Below are 22071 nucleotides of genomic sequence, written 5' to 3' on the forward strand. Positions count from 1 at the left end.
GTGGCATGTTTAACAGCTGTATTCAAAGTCAAATGAAATCACATTGGATCGTTCTCAAAAACAGCTTGGTTGTGCTACTACCTTCTAGATTTGCACTGTTCGTAACTCTCGCGAGAGTAGACATGTTTGCAAAAATTTCTCAGAAGTTTGAAGAAACTAACATGTTAAATTTTTAACACTGTGTTAGCTAACAACTTAATATATTTTTAACATGTGTTGATGAAACCGGGCCTGAATCTACATGATGGTGAAAACTTACTAATGGCAGCTTCTGGCATTATTTTGTGGAACTTATTCATTTGCGTCAATAAAGAATGTAGTCTATTTTACCGGGTGTGTTAACAATGCCGATTCTAAGCTGAGGGGCATTTTTTTGGAAAAAAAACTAAAAAAGGCACATACAATGCTGGACAAGGCTCATGCATACAGACATGTGCTGCTTACTGGCTAGGAGAGGGAGGGGTAAGTATATGACTGTACTGCGTGAATGTACACTTGAGGAGTTTGCCTGAATAAATAGGATCTGTGTGATAATATAACAAGTACATTGCTTACTTACTGCAGTATAATAAAGTCAGAGGGAGGGAGGGGAGAATAAAGTTGGAACACCCTCTTTCCACACTGACCTGCCATTTTGTTCTTGCTATTATATGTGTTCCTTGTTTTATTCTCCTCTCCCTCTCAGTGACTTGATTTGACACTTGTTTGTTCCTTTCCTATACTTATATTACTGTAGTATAAAGTTATTAAACAAAGAATGGATTGCACTGGGTAGGACAACAAAGAGGAGAGAAGAAAGTAAGCAAGCACTAATTCAACTCAATGAAGGGTAAGATACATGTTGTTCTAGATTATATAACATTGTTAACTCTTTCCGGTCTAACTGCGAGCATAACTCGCAGCGGCCGAAATTATGTTCAGGACGCGCTACGGTCATAGCCCATAGTAAGGTTTGACAATTCGCTAAAAATCGAGAACAAGCTATGCACGCATTCGGGTGGTTACATCGTGTTTCTTCATGTATTAGTTACTAGAGTATTTAAGCAGATGGCAGTATTATATGTCAAAGTCAGAGAATTTACGATATTTTTGAACTGCATGCATCAGTAGATGTTGTCACTCAGTGAGCTCTAAGACATGGTTTCTCGCGGCGAATATGTGCTTGACGAAAATGATGTTTTTGATATTTTATGATATAAGTTTATGCGCAAATGAACATATTATTGACATATGAATTCGAAACAACTTCTTGCATTTCATTATGATTGGTGATCGTTTTACGGCCTAGCGCATGTTCCCGTGTATTTCATATTTGCGTGAATACGCAAGATTGTCTACATATTCGTAAAGTTGTCCATTTAGAAGACTAATTTTCTCTTTCCCAGAAGTATTTTGTGGTAAATGGAACAATAATTTTACATCTGAGTAAGTTTTAACAAAATTTATCAAAAATAAAATTTCGTAAGAGCTCCCATTTTCGTTATTGCAATTATTATTATTATTATTATTATTATTATTATTATTATTATTATTATTGAAAAATTATTGTTATTTTATATCGTACTCATTATTGTTGGCCTTTTGTAATTGCAATGCACATTATATATTTGCGAAATAAGGTAAATATAACTGTATTTCAGAAAACTGTACTTGGTTAGTTATCTGTCAGACTTTTCTTCCATTCGCAAAACATGGCATAATATATAAACAATTTTAAAATCTCAAGTGATAGTTGACATGATACAAAGAGCGCTTTTGAAAATTAGATTCTCAAACAAGTACAAAGAAAAAAGAATCATGCCTATATCTACTACAGGTACAGAGATTTAATGTTTTAAAAATCCTTAAAAATGTCCAGTCCAGAACGTTCGTTAGGGATATTAAGGCCCAGACTGGAATGGGTTAACATCTAGGACAAAAATATATTAAGAAACTACAATTTAGACATTGTGTCTAAATAGTTACTAGGCTTAATTTTAATGTTTAATGCAGTAATAGGTAAACTAATTGTAACAAGGAAATTCATACATGTATCAAAAAATAATTTGGATCAAAAGAAATGATTACTCTCTCTCTCTCTCCTGTTTCAGGCGATCCTTAACCAGGAGTGGGAGTAATCTATTCTATTTTGTAGTATGCCAAGAAAATTAACTTAAAACATAAATTATGTATCACCAAACTGTTACAGGAATATTTAACAATACATACATACATACATACATACATACATACATACATACATACATTATCATTATAGACTGTTATGCCTTTCAGCGTTCAGTCTGCAAGCCTCTGAGAATTTACTAAACGTCGCCACAATCCCCGATTTGCAACTAGTGTTGTGGCCTCATTTAGTTCTATACCTCTTATCTTTAAATCATTAGAAACCGAGTCTAACCGTCGTCGTCTTGGTCTCCCTCTACTTCTCTTACCCTCCATAACAGAGTCCATTATTCTCCTAGGTAACTTATCCTCCTCCATTCACCCCACATGACCCCACCACCGAAGCCGGTTTATGCGTACAGCTTCATCCATCGAGTTCATTCCTAAATTAGCCGTTATCTCCTGATTCCGAGTACCCTCCTGCCATTGTTCCCACCTGTTGGTACCAACAATCATTCTTGCTACTCTCATGTCTGTTACTTGTAACTTATGAATAAGATATCCTGAGTCCACCCAGCTTTTGCTCCCGTAAAGCAAAGTTGGTCTGAAAACAGACCGATGTAAAGATAGTTTCGTCTGGGAGCTGACTTCCTTCTTACAGAATACTGCTGATCGCAACTGCGAGCTCACTGCATTAGCTTTACTACACCTTGATTCAATCTCACTTACTATATTACCATCCTGGAAGAACACACGACCTAAATACTTGAAATTATTGACCTGTTCTAGCTTTGTATCACCAATCTGACATTCAATTCTGTTGAATTTCTTACCTACTGACATCAATTTAGTCTTCACGAGGCTAATTTTCATACCATACTCATTGCACCTATTTTCAAGTTCCAAGATATTAGACTGCAGGCTTTCGGCACAGTCTGCCATTAAAACCAAGTCGTCAGCATAGGCCAAACTGCTTACTACATTTCCGCCTAACTGAATCCCTCCCTGCCATTTTATACCTTTCAGCAGATGATCCATGTAAACTACGAACAGCAAAGGTGAAAGATTACAGCCTTCTCTAACTCCTGTAAGTACCCTGAACCAAGAACTCATTCTACCATCAATTCTCACTGAAGCCCAATTGTCAACATAAATGCCTTTGATTGATTTTAATAATCTACCTTTAATTCCATAGTCCCCCAGTATAGTGAACATCTTTTCCCTCGGTACCCTGTCATATGCTTTCTCTAGATCTACGAAACATAAACACAACTGCCTATTCCTCTTGTAGCATTTTTCAATTACGTGGCGCATACTGAAAATCTGATCCTGACAGCCTCTCTGTGGTCTGAAACCACACTGGTTTTCATCCAACTTCCTCTCAACGACTGATCGCACCCTCCCTTCCAAGATGCCCGTGAATACTTTGCCTGGTATACTAATCAATGAGATACCTCGATAGTTGTTGCAATCCTTCCTGTTCCCTTGCTTATAGATGGGTGCAATTACTGCTTTTGTCCAATCTGAAGGTACCTTACCAACACTCCACGCTAATTTGACTACTCTATGAAGCCATTTCATCCCTGCCTTCCCACTATACTTCACCATTTCAGGTCTAATTTCATCTATTCCTGCTGCCTTATGACAGTGTAGTTTATTTACTATCCTTTCCACTTCCTCAAGCATAATTTCACCATCATCATTTTCCTCCTCCCCATGAGCTTGGCTGTTTGCAACACCACCATGATGATTTCCTTTTACATTGAGAAGATGTTCAAAATATTCCCTCCACCTCTCCAGTGATTCCCTGGGATCTATTATGAGTTCACCTAAATTACTCAAAACACTGTTCATTTCCTTTTTCCCTCCCTTCCTAAGATTCTTTATTACTGTCCAGAAAGGTTTCCCTGCTGCTTAACCTAGCCTTTCCAGGTTATTACCAAAATCTTCCCATGACTTCTTTTTGGATTCAACAACTATTTGTTTCGCTCTGTTTCTTTCATCTACGTACAAATCCCTGTCTGCCTCGGCCCTTGTTTGGAACCATTTCTGATAAGCCTTCTTTTTACGTTTACAGGCTGCTCTCACTTCATCATTCCACCAAGATGTTCGCCTTTTCCCATCTTTACACACAGTTGTTCCTAGGCATTCCCTTGCTGTTTCTACTACAGCATCCCTGTATGCCACCCATTCACTTTCTATATGTTGAACCTGCTTACTATCTACTGTTCGAAACTTCTCACTAATCATATTTATGTACTTCTGTCTAATTTCCTCGTCCTGGAGATTTTCTACCCTTATTCGTTTGCAGACAGATTTCACTTTCTCTACCCTAGGCCTAGAGATACTTAGTTCACTACAGATCAGATAGTGGTCTGTATCATCGAAAAATCTGCAAAAAACTCGTACATTCCTAACAGATCTCCTGAATTCAAAGTCTGTTAAGATATAGTCTATTATGGATCTGGTACCCCTAGCCTCCCATGTGTAGCTGTGAATAGCCTTATGCTTGAAGAATGTATTCGTAATTGCTAAACCCATACTAGCACAGAAGTCCAGCAAACGCTTCCCATTCCCATTAGCTTCCATATCTTCCCCACATTTACCAATCACCCTTTCGTATCCTTCAGTTCTATTCCCAACTCTCGCATTGAAATCGCCCATTAGCACTATTCTATCCTTGCTGTTGACCCTGACCACGATGTCACTCAATGCTTCATAAAACTTGTCAACTTCATCCTCATCTGCACCCTCACATGGTGAACACACGGACACAGTTCTTGTCCTAATTCCTCCCACTGACAAATCTACCCACATCATTCGCTCGTTTACATGCCTAACAGAAACTATGTTGCGTGCAGTGGTATTCCTGATAAAGAGCCCTACCCCAGACTCTGCCCTTCCCTTTCTAACACCCGTCAAGTACACTTTATAATCTCCTATCTCTTCCTCATTATCTCCCCTTACCCGAATATCACTTACTCCTAGCACATCCAGATGCATCCTTTTTGCTGACTCAGCCAGTTCTACCTTCTTTCTTCCATAAGCCCCATTAATATTGATAGCTCCCCATCGAATTCCATTTCGTTCGCTAAGTTGTTTCCAAGGAGTACCTCGCCTGTCAAATGGGAGTGGGACTCCATTACTCCCATAGGTCCGAGGCTTGCTTAAAGTGTTCCGAGCTTGGTAAATTCATGAAGCAGGATGCTGCCCTACTTGCACATAGTCCATGTGAGGATCTCTCCTCTAACGGGTTATGGACCACCAGTGAATGTATAGTCCTAGCCACCTGAGCACAAGGTAGGCCACGACTCAGAATATGTCCGAGATGCCCACTCCCATTCCATAGCAACTGGTATCCCGACTCTCAGGACCACTTACTAGGCCACTCAGCCGTTGCCCATGGTTCACGAACTAGGACGTGACTACAGTAACCCACAAACATGAACAATAGAATTTAAAAAAAGAAACAAATTACCAAAAACAAGAAGCAGAAATATGACTTATGAGTAGTGTGACATAATAATTTACAGAAGTCTACTGGGCTGAATGGCTCAAGTCAGTTGAGGCGCTGGCCTTCTGACCCCAACTTGGTAGGTTCGATCCTGGTGCAGTCTGTTGGTATTTGAAGATGCTAAAATATGTCAGCGTTGTGTAGGTAGATTTACTGGCATGTAAAAGAACTTCTGTGGGACTAAATTCTGGCGCCTTGGTGTCTTTGAAAACCGTATAAGTAGTTAGTGAGACATAAAGCAAATAACATTAATATTAAAGGAAGTCTCATATAAATGAATATGAAATTTATAAGAAATAACCTAAAATATTCTCTTACATGTAACATAACTATAACACACTCAGAAATTCACCCAAAATGTTCCATTACAAGCAGTGTAGTGCAATAATTACAAGGCACTTGCATACAAATTCACAGATGATGTAAATATTCCGTGTTCACTTCAGCAATATTGGCTGTTAGGGAGGGCAGGGATGGTACACTTGTGAGTAGCAAATATGATAACATGATCATGGTGATGGTTTTTCATTATTCTTTGCTATTTGTTTTGGACTGATACAGACAGTAGTGCTAGTGGTAATTAATGTTTTTATGGCAACCATGGGATAGAACAGGACTGGGAAGGAAATGACTGTGTTCTTAGTTAATATACAGCGTGGTATGAAAATGGGGAAAACACTAAGGACTATCTTCAGGGCTGGGGATCCGAACTTACCATCTCCCAAGTGCAACCTAACAGCTACGTAGCCAAACCACACAGCCTGCTCGCATGATTAATAGATATCTGTGTCAGTGTCTAAATGACATCTGGCCACAGTATAAGTGTGGTGATTATTATTTTAAGAGGAAGTACTACTGGGCATTTATCCTCTATTAACGTTAATCAGAGGGAAGAAAAAGAAACTTTTCCTTATGCAAAAAACTAATGATCATGAATGTCTTTCAGTGAATGTGAAGGAGAATTGTAAATCTAGGTCAAAAGAACTTAGCTTGTAGCCACAGCATCTTTGGCACCCAAGGTCTACAGCAATTACTTAATGTGCCACCAATTCCGTCACATATTTTGTCGCGTTACACAAATTTTCCATAACCCCCAGCCATAAGACATATTTATGTCAAAATGGAAGGGGTCCGCCACTTTGAGAAATCCTGTCGTGCCTACATGAATAAGAACCTTACCAGTGCATACCAAGATCATGGTTGACCATGTTATTGTCATATCAACACTGCTTTTACGTTTGTGGAAGTTGGACCCCTCTACTGATGAGATATCAGAAAGCTAGAGCGCTTCCATCTACTAAACCTTGGATCCATTTTGAACATCCTGTGGGAGAACTGTGTCACCAGCATTGTGGTTCTTGAGAAAATGCATGCTATAATTATTGAGGCTACCATCATTGGCCATCATCTCAGATGGATAGGACATGTCGTTTGCATGAGTGATACCAGGCTTCCTCGTCAACTCCAGAATGGTGAACTCTGCTCTGGAACAAGACTTCATGGAGCCCCTTTGAAGCATTTCAAGGACCAACTAAAGCGTACTATGAAGACAGCTGGAATCAACCGTTGAACTGGAGATACAATTGCTGAGAATCGTAGGCTTTATAACCACATTAACCACATTATTTCTACATTAGTTACTATGTTTGAAGAGGAATGATGTAGACATGAAGAGGCGAAATGAAAAGCTCCATCAAGCTCAGCCCTGCCCACCCCCAGCCATTCCACGTGATTTGTGTAGTCATATGTTTCATGCCAAGATTGGGCTACCAAGTAATATGAAACATATTCACAAAGCATTACGAGTTGAATAGGTAAATTCCTGAAGAATATGTATACTCGGATACGAGTTGCAGCCAACGATGAAGTTTACACTACGTTAGTTGAATTTATGATCCTTAAATTAATAAATTCTGGGATGAATATATTTTGTTTGTGTAGTGTAGCTGTGAAATAAAGCAATTGCAGAAAAAGTTGTATAAGACATTTTAGTCTTATTTTTATGTCTGTATTTCAACCACAAAGTTTCTGCAGTGACTTATGAGTCACCATGTATAGACGACAAAGATTTTATACTATCTTCCATTGTAAACGATACAGAAGTATTAAAACCCTAATGTTTTCATTTCTTGTACATGTTAGTAAAATAGGTTCATGAAGGGTGAAATCCTGTTTGAGTTGTCCAAGTCTCATTTGCTGTGTCAAGTGTTCGAAAGTAGAATTATAGGCATATTTCTGCACTGCATACATCATCCATTATCAGCAAACTGCTCCGTGTCACCCAGTAGTTTTTCAGCAATGAAGTATGAAACTACCATTGATTTTACTGCAAAATCATTATTTCTGTTTAAATTTAGGATACAGTTCCTTTGTAAGAGTAGTTGTGTATATTACTTATGTGAAATTCAAATCCATGTTGTTATCTTAAAAGTAATACAGTAAAATCTCATTAACATGAACTCGCCTAAGGCGAACATTTGCTCAGCATGAACAGAATTTTGGTCCCGGCAGGGAATGTATTATTTCTCTTGGAAGGTCTCCTCTGTTAACGTGAATTTGAGTTACCACGAACTACAAACTCTCCTTTTAGCCCCGGCATCATTAACATCAACCTCCAGTGCTATTCGTTGTGTTTTTAAATTGTTTCTTTGCTAGGAACAGAAGAATTGTGCATAGTTCAAAGTAAACCATTAATCAGGTGTTCGACAGACTGAAAAGATTTTTCAAGTTACATTTAACTAAGTCAACACTGAAAAGTATGGCTTCCTTCTTAACAAAGTAAACCCTTGCAAGAGACTATCCTTATTTTTCCGTATTGAAAGTCTATTAAAGAAGAAACAATAAAACTTTTGTATCCACCTATTCAATACATTAACACGTTCAGTACCTGCTTCTGAGCAGGACACTTGAATGCCTGGACCAACCATTTTCATGCCCGGCCCTCTTGACGTGCATCACTTAATAAAATTTACAATTACTCCTAAACTATAAATGTTAGAAAAATGATACTTCGTGCTTACCTCTGGTAAATATTTAGGGTGTGATATCTGGTGTCACAGGTTTCAAAATACATCTAATTTTATACAGCCTATCTGTATTTTCGGCGTAATGATTATTGTCACTGAAGTGAAGAAATGAAAGAATATGAAGGAAGCGTATTCGGAACATCGTTTTAGAAAATATTGGAGTATGAAAAACAGGGTCTTCGGTCCAGTATATTTTTATATCAAGATTTTGTACTAATCGGTTTCCACGATTGCGTGATCGAATTCTTTGTGAAAGGCCGGGACGCCGCACTTATCACTTGACTTGCGTATAGATTGGTCTGCTCACACACATACTGATAAAATTCGTCATTCATGAAAATACTCACGTAACTCAAAATATCCTGCTTATTTTCTATTTGAATATTTATAACTGAATTCTCTGTAAATAGTGGAACAGGTGGACAATAACTAGGATGATATGTATCAGGCACTTCACCTTCCTCTATAGGCCTATCGGATTCGGGAATCGGAATTTCCTCGTCACTCTCACTTTCACTATCTGAATCTATTTGAGGAATAAGTTCATCACCAGAATAATCACTGTGAACAATATGTAATAATTTATCTTCCGTAAGAAACTTTGTTTTATAAGCCATTATACTACACTCGGTAAGAACGACACGCACTGCATTGAAATATCAAGTACCGACTTGACGCGCGAGGAAGTGCTGAGATATTCCCGCTAAAACAGCTAAGATAACATGAGCCCACTCAATGCCAGGGTTATCTCAAAAAGGTAAACCAACTTCCTGCTACAACCAGTAACGCTGACTAGGGTGTAAGACTGCATAGATGACGAATATAAACAGCATTGCTTCGCGCGGAACATTAAACGTCTTACGCCGTCCGCGGCCCGCAGCATAGGAGCAAGCTTAAACGTCTTAGGCCGTCCACGGTCCGCAATGAGTTAAAAGCAATAATAAAATTAGGATGCATTTTGTAAATGATATTTTAAGCGTAACACAATATTAGCAATACGTCTTTGTAATTTTAATAACCCACTAAAGATGGTTCAAAAATAAGTTGAAATATGTTTGGGTGATGTAACTCCATCTTAATATATGGTAATATGTATTGAACAGGATTGTTAATAAAGACATCTGAGGTCACCGCTGTGTTTACGGAAGCTATGAATTTAGTTGGCCATGAAGTGACAAGGCACTTTCATTCCCATGAGCGACAGTGAAACGTACTTGAATTTTTGACTAAAAATGACTTCAGTGCCCTAACTGTTACTAAGTAGTGTCTTATACTATGCTATGCACCGGTAATCTGTAATACTGTACCAAATGATTGATATTCTAACTCAAATTTTAGTGCTCGTTTAACACAAGTTTTTAACTCAAATGCTTGATTTTTCCAGTCCCTTGGATTTTGCATTAACGACGTTTTACTGTAGTTCCAAGATAAAATTAATGACTTTGTTTTATTCTTTTCATCATTTTGTTTACATTTTTTGCTTTTGTAATTTCTCCTTGATAAACATTGCTGAGTGTATCATCTGTATTCTATGTTTTAGAAAGTAACCACTATTCCTCAAGCATGCTGAGGCAGCATAAATTCCTTACATCACTCATTGAGAAACTGGAATCAAAAGACAGTTGTCAGGAGGTACTTGATGAGATTGAATCCATTCGCAACATCATTACAGATCCAGAAAACATGGTTATTCACATGTCGACCAATGTAGAAAAATTAGTTTCCGAGTGTGGTGACCCCGTGAAGCCATGGTCAGCTTTGCTGCCTTCGAATAAAAATCCAGTCAAGAAACCGTAAGTTCAAATTTGTATTGGCTTATTGAGTTTGTTTAGCAGTTTAGTAAGTCAAGTGACAATTGTGTAAATTAACCCTTACCCCTCGAATTAAAGTTCTCTGTGTTGTCTCTACTTCTCGTATTTTAAATGTGAATTTCTATCTTTTATGACCTGTACTCATCTTTCATGATTTTGGAGATAGCACTGGCTTTTAAATGATGCATTTAGGCTATACACTTTTACAGCAAGCTATACTGAAGGAACTAAAAGCAATATGTGCAATTTAAGACAAATTATTGTAATTACTATCATTATCGTATACAGTACCGATTGGTTTCTTTAATAATTTCACTGAACAAATTATCGGTAAAAAGCAGTTGAGAAACTAATTCAGCCTCTGGTTTCATACCTCACAGTAATTTGTAGGCTGAAACCGCTGTAAACAGCGATTTCTTGAAATTGGGATCTGTTGATTTATAATTGTGCCAGCATCAGCATCAGGCACATGTTGGGTTACGGTACACAAGACGACCATCGTCAGTTCACTTTTAGGCATCATCAAATTCTATTAGATATACTCATTAGAGTACAAGGAAGGAGTAGAGGTGCGAAAATACTGTGGTTTTGTGTGTTACCTGACATATTCAACATTGAACAGTACACTATATGTGACTAGAGGAGCACATGGCAACCATTTTTGTTTACTATTGCTTGAGCGTTCGTGTGCGTGAGTGGACAGCTGACGGCTACACTGCCATGTAAATAATAGATTTTTGACTGACTGTCAAATAGTATCTGGTTTCTACAAAGTTCCATGCTGAACCAAAAGATGGCAGTACAATATAGCATTGTGTATTTTGTCGGCTAAGAGACGGCAGTTGAATGGTGGGTGATAAAATGTCATGTCGGGCAAGGTCCGACATGCGACTGGAACGTGAATATCGTAATGTCGAGCCTCGCCTGACAGACGAGGGGTAAGGGTTAAATTCCATTTTGGAAACTAGTGTACTTCTTGGTTTGTAGCACATTTATCCTGTTTTCTCCTGCTTAAGTTTGATATAAATATGTATATAGGCAACTGAAAATTTTGAATGAACATCTTTTGTGTAGGGTAAAGTCTGGTAGCCCTGGACATTCTCTCATTTTGTTGGCTGACCTTACCCTTTCATCGAACATTAAGCAATATTTGCATTATTACATAGTTTTTGTAGGCAATATATATATTAATCAAAACCTTTTTGGAGGAGTTATGGGTTTGATGAGTTTATTCAAAATTCTTACATTAGACTAATCTGGCTGGTAGCCCCAGACATACACATAACTCTTCTTAGTTCTTTTTTGCTTTACGTTACACCGACACAATTAGTCTTACGGTGACAATGGGATAGGATAGGCCTGGGAGTGGGAAGGAAGCGGCCGTTGCCTTAATTGACCCGGGAATGCCGGAGTTTTCAATTTTTTATTTTTTAAATTTTTATTTTTTATTCCCTGTATTCACATATTAGAGAACATTTAAAAGTCATTTTTCTAAAAATTGGCTGGTTGGTTTCTAAATGACGGCTTGGTACCGTATGGTATCACACGGCGCTTGACATAGCTTTTGGGTAAAACTTAAAAGTCGTTTCCTCTTTAGAATACCATGAAATTTAATGCTTAATATTGTTACGGAATATCACTTACAATTACAAATAACTTTGCAAAAAAAGGAACAAATGGTGTTTATAGGTTCATTTGCGACATCTCTTTAGGATTGCAAGTGATAAAAATCATTGTTAATCCGTATTGAAGATACTGAATGTAGGATGCTAAAGGGTTTGTTGTGTCACCTATTCAATACATATAAATTTTTAAACATTTAGGAATTTATTATTAATTCCATTTGAGACATGTATCACCCTTCTTTGAGGGCGTCATCAGTCAAATTACCTCCTCAAGGCAAAAAATCAGGTACCTCATTAGTAATTCAATTCTAAACATTAAGATACATTACAATGGGAAAATTAAGCAACCAAGAAAAACTTGCTCACTGGTGATGCAGTTAAATAATATAAGTTTATAGACATAGTAGTCGGCACCAATGCGTAAAATCGCTGGGTATTTTAGCAGTGGTGTTCCGAAGAATAATTGATATACTCATTAGAAAATCATAGGCAATTATAAAGTTTATACAAATATTTACATTAAAACATTAAGAAACGTTACAATGGGAAAATTAAGCAACCAAGAAAAACTTGTTCACTGGTGATACAGTTAAACAATATAAGTTTATAGACGTAGTAGTCGGCACTAATGCGTAAAATCACTGGGTACTTTAGCAGAGCCCAGCAGTGGTGTTCCGAAGAATAATTGACGCACTCATTAGAAAATCATAGGAGATTTTAAAGTTTATATGAACATTTACATTAAAACAGTCAGGGGATAAAGGGTATATAGTATCTAGCGTCAATGTTCGTAAACATTAATTACTGCCGTTGGTTGAATGATTACAGGTTGACAGGGTAACTATACAGAAAAATTTACAATATCTAATTGAGCAGTTGAGAAATTACAGCTTATATACATATTTACAAGAGAGCAGCTTGGTGAGAAAGGATATAAAGATGTCTAGCATCAGGTGCATCCCGTTGTTTTAGTCGTTGGATGACAATTGCAGCATTAACACATCAGTAATATGCAGAGCGGTCCAACCTTAGTTTATAATCACAGGGGACAGGGAAAAATAGCAGCGACAGCATCCTCACATTCTTAAACACTTTCGACAACAATATAAAATTCACAAAGGAAGATGAGAACAACAGCTCTATTAATATTTTAGACATCAACATCACACGAATGGACAACACATTTGAGTTAGACACACAGAAAACAATAATTCTTTACACCCCAACTCTCATAAACGAGGCTCTTACTACAGTTTAATATATAGAGCTTTAAAAATTTCCCTTTCACCTAACAATCTAAAAAAAAGAACTTGATTACATAAAAGAAATAGCCAAATTCAATGGCTTCAACACCAACACAATCAACAGAATCATCAACAAAGTAAAACTAAAATTAACAACGCAACTTTCCCCAATAAAACTCAATAAACCCAAATACGCAACTTTCACATACACTAATCCAGTTATCCACCAGATAGCCAACCCCCTAAAAAAGCATGAAGTCAACATTGCTTTCAAAACGCAGAACACGAACCAGAACATATTTTGCAACCAGAACTCTGTCAACCTAAGAAAAAATCGCTACGCGTGCTCAGGTATATACAGACTCACCTGTTCACAATGCAATTGCTCGTACATCGGACAAACTGGCCGAAGCTTCCAAACCCGGTATTAAGAACACTATATAATGCCCAAAAACATAATAAATTTTCCGCAATGAGCACCCACATGAGGGACACTGGCCACCACTTCACCACAATAGAACAAGACTTAAAAATCCTAAAAAGAGTTGAGAAAGGCAGACTGACTGAATTTGAGAACCTATACATCTTTCTAGACCAACACGTCAATAAAGACAAAAACCTTAATGAAATAATAGATATAAAAAATCCCCTTTATGACCAAATTCCCACTTTACTACAAAAAATGAATTTTCAAGGCAACAACTTTTCTAAACTCTGTAATACCACATCAACTAACTCACCCAGCACGTTGACAGTCACCCCCTCCCTCCTACCTCCCCCATTCCCACCAATTCCCCCACACGCAATGACAGCAAGCCCATACCTCCGCTGACCTAAATACTTCCCCCTCCACTACGACCCCATCGATACAATACGAGAAATAAGAACCACTTGACCATCAAAAACAAAACAAAACAGCCAACACAAGCAAATAACATTTCAACCGCATTAGTAAAATGACATCAACACTTTCCAAGTAATTTTCGAGTCCACACATACCCCCCCCCCCCCCCCTCTTTTTTCAACCAACACTCCCAACACACTACAAGCTCACCCCTCCACTCTACCTCCCGCCATTCCATTAGCTCTCCTCTGCGCATGGACTCTGCCCATGCTCCTCCCTCCCAAAGGCCCCCCCACCCCCGCCACCGAACGCCAAACACGTGTGTATTACCGACTGAGCCTCCTTCATAGTCAACCAACACTCCCCAACAAATAGCTTCTCAGTGACACATCAGGTATGTAACACAACAATTACTCTTCATTACTTACCATGATCTTTTGTATACACACCAATTAATAATATTAATATCTCAATTACAGATAACTTCCGCTTAATACAGCACAACTTTCAACAACACGCTAGAATGCAGCGCACACCGGTACGAACATGGCGCGCCACTACGGCTCCTCTACACAGACAGAAAAAGATGCCTCGTCCCAGCTACGACGCTCTGACTCTGTAGTAATAAATTCTAATCTCTCCACTACGGTTTATACCATATGCAACTTCAGTCTATTTCACCAGGCCAACAGCACAAAACAATAACTTCGTCCCGGGTCCTTCACGTTTTCATTTACGGAATGTTATCAATTTAAAGTCTCACTACCATCTCACACTGATGTTTTTACACAATATTCAAAGGTACTGAAGTTGACTAAACTAAAAACGAAAGATTCCAATCTGCAACATTTTCCCAATATATACAATTATCAACAAATAACTGCCGTCGTTGTTGCCATTCAAATGCACCGGGTACTCGGTGACACCCAATGAGTCTCCGTCCACACCGACCAAATTCACCGTACCAAACCCGGGACTTCATCCAGACAACTTTCAGTTTTACTACGCCTATAGAACCTCATTTGACATTCTAATAATAAAACTATGGAATATTTTTCCCTGCCCCCTGTGATTATACAGTAAACTAAGGTTGGACCGCTCTGCATATTACTGATGTGTTAATGCTGAAATCGTCATCCGACGACTAAAACAACAGGACGCACCTGATGCTAGACATCTGTATATCCTTTCTTACCAAGCTGCTCTCTTGTAAATGTGTATATAAGCTGTAATTTCTCAACTGCTCAATTAAATATTGTAAATTTTCTGTATAGTTACCCTGTCAACCTGTAATCATTCAACCAACGGCAGTAATTAATGTTTACGAACATTGACGCCAGATACTATATACCCTTTACAATACCAATATAAATGGTCCGTTATTGGACATTATAAATTTTCCAGCTAGCTCATTCTTGGTTGCCAGCGTTTCGCCCTCGTGTGCTAGGGTGGGCTCATCAGTTGGTACCTAGCACACCTACCAATACGCTGGCTAGTGCATACCGTGGAGGCCACTGCGTAGGCTAACTGGAGCCACCGGCAGTGCCAATGCACTAAGAGACTTTGTCTCATCACTAAAAATTGATGCCTGCTTGGCCATCAGATGATATAGATGTTGATTCCCATAGGGAATCTGAAATATTTGTCCTGATGAGCCCACCCTAGCACACGAGGGCGAAACGCTGGCAACCAAGAATGAGCTAGCTGGAAAATTTATAATGTCCAATAACGGACCATTTATATTGGTATTATAAATTTGCTCATTCAGGACAAATATTTCAGATTCCCTATGGGAATCAACATCTATATCATCTGATGGCCAAGCAGGCATCAATTTTTAGTGATGAGACAAAGTCTCTTAGTGCATTGGCACTGCCGGTGGCTCCAGTTAGCCTACGCAGTGGCCTCCACGGTATGCACTAGCCAGCGTATTGGTAGGTGTGCTAGGTACCAACTGATGAGCCCACCCTAGCACACGAGGGCGAAACGCTGGCAACCAAGAATGAGCTAGCTGGAAAATTTATAATGTCCAATAACGGACCATTTATATTGGTATTATAAATTTGCTCATTCAGGACAAATATTTCAGATTCCCTATGGGAATCAACATCTATATCATATACCCTTTACCCCCGGACTGTTTTAATGTAAATGTTCATATAAACTTTAAAATCTCCTATGATTTTCTAATGAGTGCGTCAATTATTCTTCGGAACACCACTGCTGGACTCTGCTAAAGTACCCAGTGATTTTATGCATTAGTGCTGACTACTACGTCTATAAACTTATATCGTTTAACTGTATCACCAGTGAACAAGTTTTTCTTGGTTGCTTAATTTTCCCATTGTAATGTATCTTAATGTTTAGAATTGAATTACTAATCAAGTACCTGATTTTTTGCCTTGAGGAGGTAATTTGACTGATGATGCCCTCAATGAAGGGCGAAACATGTCTCAAATGGAATTAATAATAAATTCCTAAATGTTTAAAAATTTATATGTATTGAATAGGTGACACAACAAACCCTTTAGCATCCTACATCTCTTTAGGATTTATGATAAATAACATCAGCTCAGACATGATACATACCGGTAGTCACCTATTTTTACTTTTCACTGGTGTGAAATGACATAAAGCAGTTTACAAATACGCACACACTAGATTTGACACATTCTGTGCGGACGCGGGATTCGCATCCGGCGGCTGCACATCGCCGTCGTTGATTTGTTGGAGCTATATAGTGATGTAGGCCATCGAATCTCAAGGTGTCAGATACTCTAAAATGAAAAGAAGTGACAACAACTGTACTTATTTCCCTTCAAAATATCACCCAATGACATATATCGTAATAAATATTTTGCACGTACCTTATTCCGATGGTGCTTCCACGCGACGTCGACGGACGTCCACCTGTCTTAGGATGTTGCAAATAACGCCTCAGGTAAGTCATTACAGTATCTCTCCTAAATTTCAACTGCTTAATTTCATTGCCCGATTTCCTCAACAGCATCCACAAATTGCTCACTATGATGTCTAAAAGCCATGTAAATATTGGCCACCACCACTTTTTACCACTGATACCAATCCTATAGAGGGCTACATTTTCGTCCATACGATCGGTGCCACCCATAGAGCTGTTGTACTTTCCGAATAGTTTTGGACGTAGGACTGACACTTTTTTCTTTTCAGCTGACTGTACCGACTAACTTTTGACATAGGTTGCACACCATGGCAGGATACCATAGTAACTACTGCGTTGTCAACCCAGCACACGACAATTATCCCTTCTTCTTTGCTTGTAGCTTATTCGAATGTGCCTCGTTTCTTTTTCTTTATTTCAGTAAAAGTCAGTGGACAGTCTTTCAGGACTCGGTTTTCTCGAATGGTGCCAGTAAATCCGTATCCTCGAGAGCGAAGGTGATTCACTAATTTGAAACCGGTGAACAAATTATCACAATAAATTCTATAGGGCAAATGTTGAACGGCATCATATAGCTGGTCCATCATAGATACTAAGGGAGCTGAAGCTTTACCGAATTCGGTTTCATACTGTGTATTGGCAAAGGGATTTTTCTCTTGATAAACTTGAAAAGACACTAAATATCCAGCAACTGTGTTCAAACACCACACTTTGAAGCCAAATCTGATCGGCTTATGAACTGCTACACCCATGTTTTCCGTAGTATGGTCTCGTGCACTCATCTTAAACCAAGTCCTCTTCCGCTGTAAAATACTGACAGCATTTTTTCTTTACAATATTTACGAAAGGTCTTAATTTCCACAAATTATCATCTGTAACCATAGTGTTATTATCGGCACAGTGAATGAATCTCATTATTTGAAGAAAGCGATCTCGGCGCATGGCACTGCTGACCAAATCATGGTGAACATCAGCCTAATTCTCCCAATATCGTCTTTTCCCAGGCACTCGCATGTAGCCACTTAGAAGTAAAATGGCAACAAATACATTCATTTCTTCGGGGGTTACTTTTGGGATCTTCTTCATTTTTAAAAAGGGCATACTTGCTAGCCTCAGAGCACAAGAAATTCACAATTTCATCGTCAGAAAACAACTCAAATATTTTGGTCGGCGTCTAGGGAAGGGGACTGTTGTGGACGAGGTGCTGATTTTGCTCTCTTTGCAGGCTGTGGATCATTATCAGACATGGATTCTCTGCTTCTGTGCTGAATTTGCTTCTTCAGCACTACTTCAGCTTGTGCTCGGAGTTGGCGTCCTGTAAGGTTATCTGCGAGACCGCCTTCATCTTCCCCAGCCGAATCTTCATCGGATAATACATAGGATTCCGATGGTTCAATATATATCAGTTCAGCTTCCGTATCCTCCTCTTCAAGGATGCACAGAACTTCATCAAGCGTTAAGCCACTGAAAAGAATTTCACACGTTACTAGACGCAATACATCGCGCTCTCCACGTGCATTATAACGTGGACTTTTGAGTAAAATCCACAATTATATAATTCAATGGCCCATATAAATCACTATTTGCGACTACAGTATGAATTGTTTTTCTAGAATCGCACTTAGAAGTAAGGAGAAGAAAAGAAACAAGAAGGTATGGTAAGCGCCGTGCGGTACCATACTGTACCAACTAAATAATTAGTGTCATAACAGTGAATACAGAAATTCGGACCAATTGATTGTTATTTCAAGTCATGCACTGATATTTCAAGATAATAAACCCCGGGATACATAATTGTATTGTCAACATTTATAAACAAAATAAAGCAACTTACCTTAGACGGGCAGTCATCTTTATTCCTCTCGATACGATCTCAAATTCGAAGCAGTTGTCGCCACCAATAAATAGTCCAATAAACCCTCTGTTGATTTCAGGCATTGTAATGAGTATCACCTTGACAATGTAAAGCAGAGTTGCCAGATATATGGAGCGAGTAACGATCAGTATGAGAAAATCTGAAATAATGCGCACTGCTACCGTACGGAACTGCACGGCATTCCTGGGTTAAGGTACAGCCCCAGCATTTGCCCGGTGTGAAAATGAGAAACCATGGAAAACCATCTTCAGGGCTGCCGTCAGTGGGGTTTGAACCCACTATCTCCCTGATGCAAGCTTCAGCTGCGCGACCCTAACCACAGGGCCAACTCGCCCGGTCTTCTAAGTTCTTATTCAAGATAGAAATTGAAACAAAAAGTCACCTAAATGCATATGCCACAGATATAATTACCATTTTGAACTGTTTCTAACTCTGCACAACCATTATGAACCCATCCTTTGCACCTACAGCACTGTATCCAGTTTTCAGAGAAGGTCTCTCCACAAACAATGCAACGGGTTTCTTCTTCCTCTTGAAACTGCAGTTTTTCACTTTGTTTCCACTGTCCTTTTGCTGCTTCTGCTTTTCGTTCATTCCCAAAGTTTTCTTGTATGGACAGCTAGTGAGAATTTCTGCTTGAGCAGCACATAGTATTCTCGATCCAATCCGATGACGATGCGCCTCTGGGAGAGGTGAAATTTGCTGCAACATAAGTGCTGCACTAGTTGTTGGACATCTGCTGGTGGTGTTTCTTGTTGGATGGATAAGAGTGGTCTGATCGACCGAGCATTTTGCATTTTGCTAGCTTCTTCCTATTGGAAACTTCAGGAACATCAGTCATTTGAGATGGTAAGAAATCGAAGTCAGAAAGTATGTCTCTGCACTAGGGATAAATTCCATTCTTGCATGCTTTGATGAATGCTTCATTGACTAGCCCAGCACCATCGTGCATAGCGATCCATAATCCTGGATTCCTCCTCATCCATGCTGCACATGCCTCATTGTATGAAAGTTTAAATGGTTTCATAAATGTTCGGTCAAGAGGCTGCAGTTTGTGGGTCGTGTGAGAAGGAGGGCTCAAAATGTGCACATGGTGAGAAGGTGCAAACAGGATCACTAGCAAGTCTTTGTTTGCTGTGTCTGTCAACTATAAGAAGGACAGGGCTTTTCTGAGTGGGATGCACATGCTTCACAAATTCTTTCAACCATATTGAATTTTCTACATCCGTCCGTCCATCTGTTTTGCTTGTCATTGCAGTAGATTCAGCTGATGAATCTATCATAAGCCTATCGTTGAGCTTTTTCGTGGGGAACAGTGACTGAGAGGCGATGAACTGCCCATTTGCACTCATACAAAACATACAAGATAGTGACCCCTTTGAAAATATGTGATGAAAAAGAATGTTCATTAATGCTTCTAGCTTGGAATAGAAACTCATCACTTATGGCTTATTAAAACCAACTTCTCTCATCAAACTGGTCGATTTTGCATTTCTATAGGCTGGTCTCCACTGATTAACATTTAACAACAACATGTTAAATGTTAAAAGTGTTAAATGTTAACTGGTGACACCATCAACATGTTAAATGTTGATTGTTTAATACTGTTTCACTTAACATTGTGTCCACACTTTAATACATCTAGGTGGTGTCTGGTATTTTCAGAAAAGGACATTGGTCTCAGATAAAGAGGATTTGGCCTTTGTTATTGCCACTGTTGCTTCTTGTTATGATTTAGAATTGCAGTTTTAATAGGTACATTTCCTCCCCTCATCCTGCTCATTGGTTCAAAAGCAAACCACATCAAAGTATAAACTTTGTCCGCTTCTGCCGCCGACTTCTGACTTTTCTGAACTTTTTGCGATTCTCAACTGTACTGAGAGCGGAGGGACGCTAATTATTTTTTGATGCACTCGCGGAAACAATTATAGATAATTTCGAGTTCCTGGAAACTGTCGTCTTTCTTCGCTTTATCTCTGTATTCCTTTGATGAGACATCCCACAAACAAGGCATTTCTATTGTAATCAATTAAGTCCAGAGTAATGTCCCCTGCTCTACTCCATTTCTGACTATAAATTTGAGTATAGTGCAGAGAGAACTACACTCTTGCGCGTACTGTATTTGTCGGTTATAACAAAGAGAATGAGTGTTGTAACTATAATCCTACTTCACGAGAAACGTCATTTGCGTCATTTAGGCATATTCTATCCTCTTTGGTTTAGGCTATCTGCTGGCATGGAAACAGCACGGAATTTGCCGAAGCTGTGCCGACATCTCACGAACAGCGAATTGACTTGACTTGACTTGAAGCGGAAAACATGCTAACATGTTAAAAGTGTTAACCTTAACATTCTGATTAAAAGAAATAAGTTTCATAATGATAGATCCGTATTGAACTGTGATTACAATAGAGTAAAATAATATATTATTATTGGTCCACCTTTTCAATACAAAATGAAAATTACATAGGGACTAGTTTCGACCTAGTAATAGGTCATCATCAGCCTGAAGTAAATTAAAGCGTAAATATCGAAGAAAAACATAAACAATGTAAACACAAGTACAGTCTTTTTGAAGGTACATACCATGTGGGAATTTGAGTAGAGATATATTAAAAATAATAACTCTTCCAATTGACGAAGCACTGAGCGGAAGTTATGTAAAGTTCAGTGTGCCGTATATTATAAAAGACCACTGTGCACTAAATGATGTAATAAAGAAGAAGAGTAGGTTGAATGCTGGCTTCTTCTTAGATGTTGTATATTCGAAGAAGATTACGTCGTATTTTATAAGGTATTGAAAGACGTCAAAATACAAGGATGTTGGAAAGGCTCTTCATTTTTTGGAACAAGGCAATTGTTGCGCGAGGAGGCTTAGGAAACCAGAGAAGCGCTATATTATGTTAAAAAATAGAGATCCTTAAAAAAGTTCCGTGCGTCGTATAAATTGTGGAAATGGAAATCGAAAAAACTTGGTTCTTAAGCGATAATGTTGTTCATTCAGAGATCAATTGAAAATAAAGAATCTTAACATTGTCTTCTCAAGATGTTTATAAAGTAGAATTAATAGACGATGCGAAGTATGATACTAGGAGAAAGCTCTTCTGC

At 38.6% G+C, this 22071-nt stretch overlaps 1 protein-coding gene across 1 annotated transcript in view; it reads left to right on the forward strand.

Moving 5' to 3' along the window:
• LOC136872570 (uncharacterized protein C05D11.1) overlaps positions 1–22071 on the forward strand; it is a 318276-nt gene that overhangs the window by 173132 nt on the left and 123073 nt on the right. Inside the window, exon 13 of the mRNA XM_067146371.2 lies at positions 10184–10436. Within this exon, the coding sequence (XP_067002472.2) occupies positions 10184–10436 (253 nt within the window). The remainder of the gene's footprint in view (positions 1–10183; positions 10437–22071) is intronic.

This window comes from Anabrus simplex, chromosome 4 (assembly GCF_040414725.1).
Source record: "Anabrus simplex isolate iqAnaSimp1 chromosome 4, ASM4041472v1, whole genome shotgun sequence".
NCBI lineage: Eukaryota > Metazoa > Arthropoda > Insecta > Orthoptera > Tettigoniidae > Anabrus > Anabrus simplex.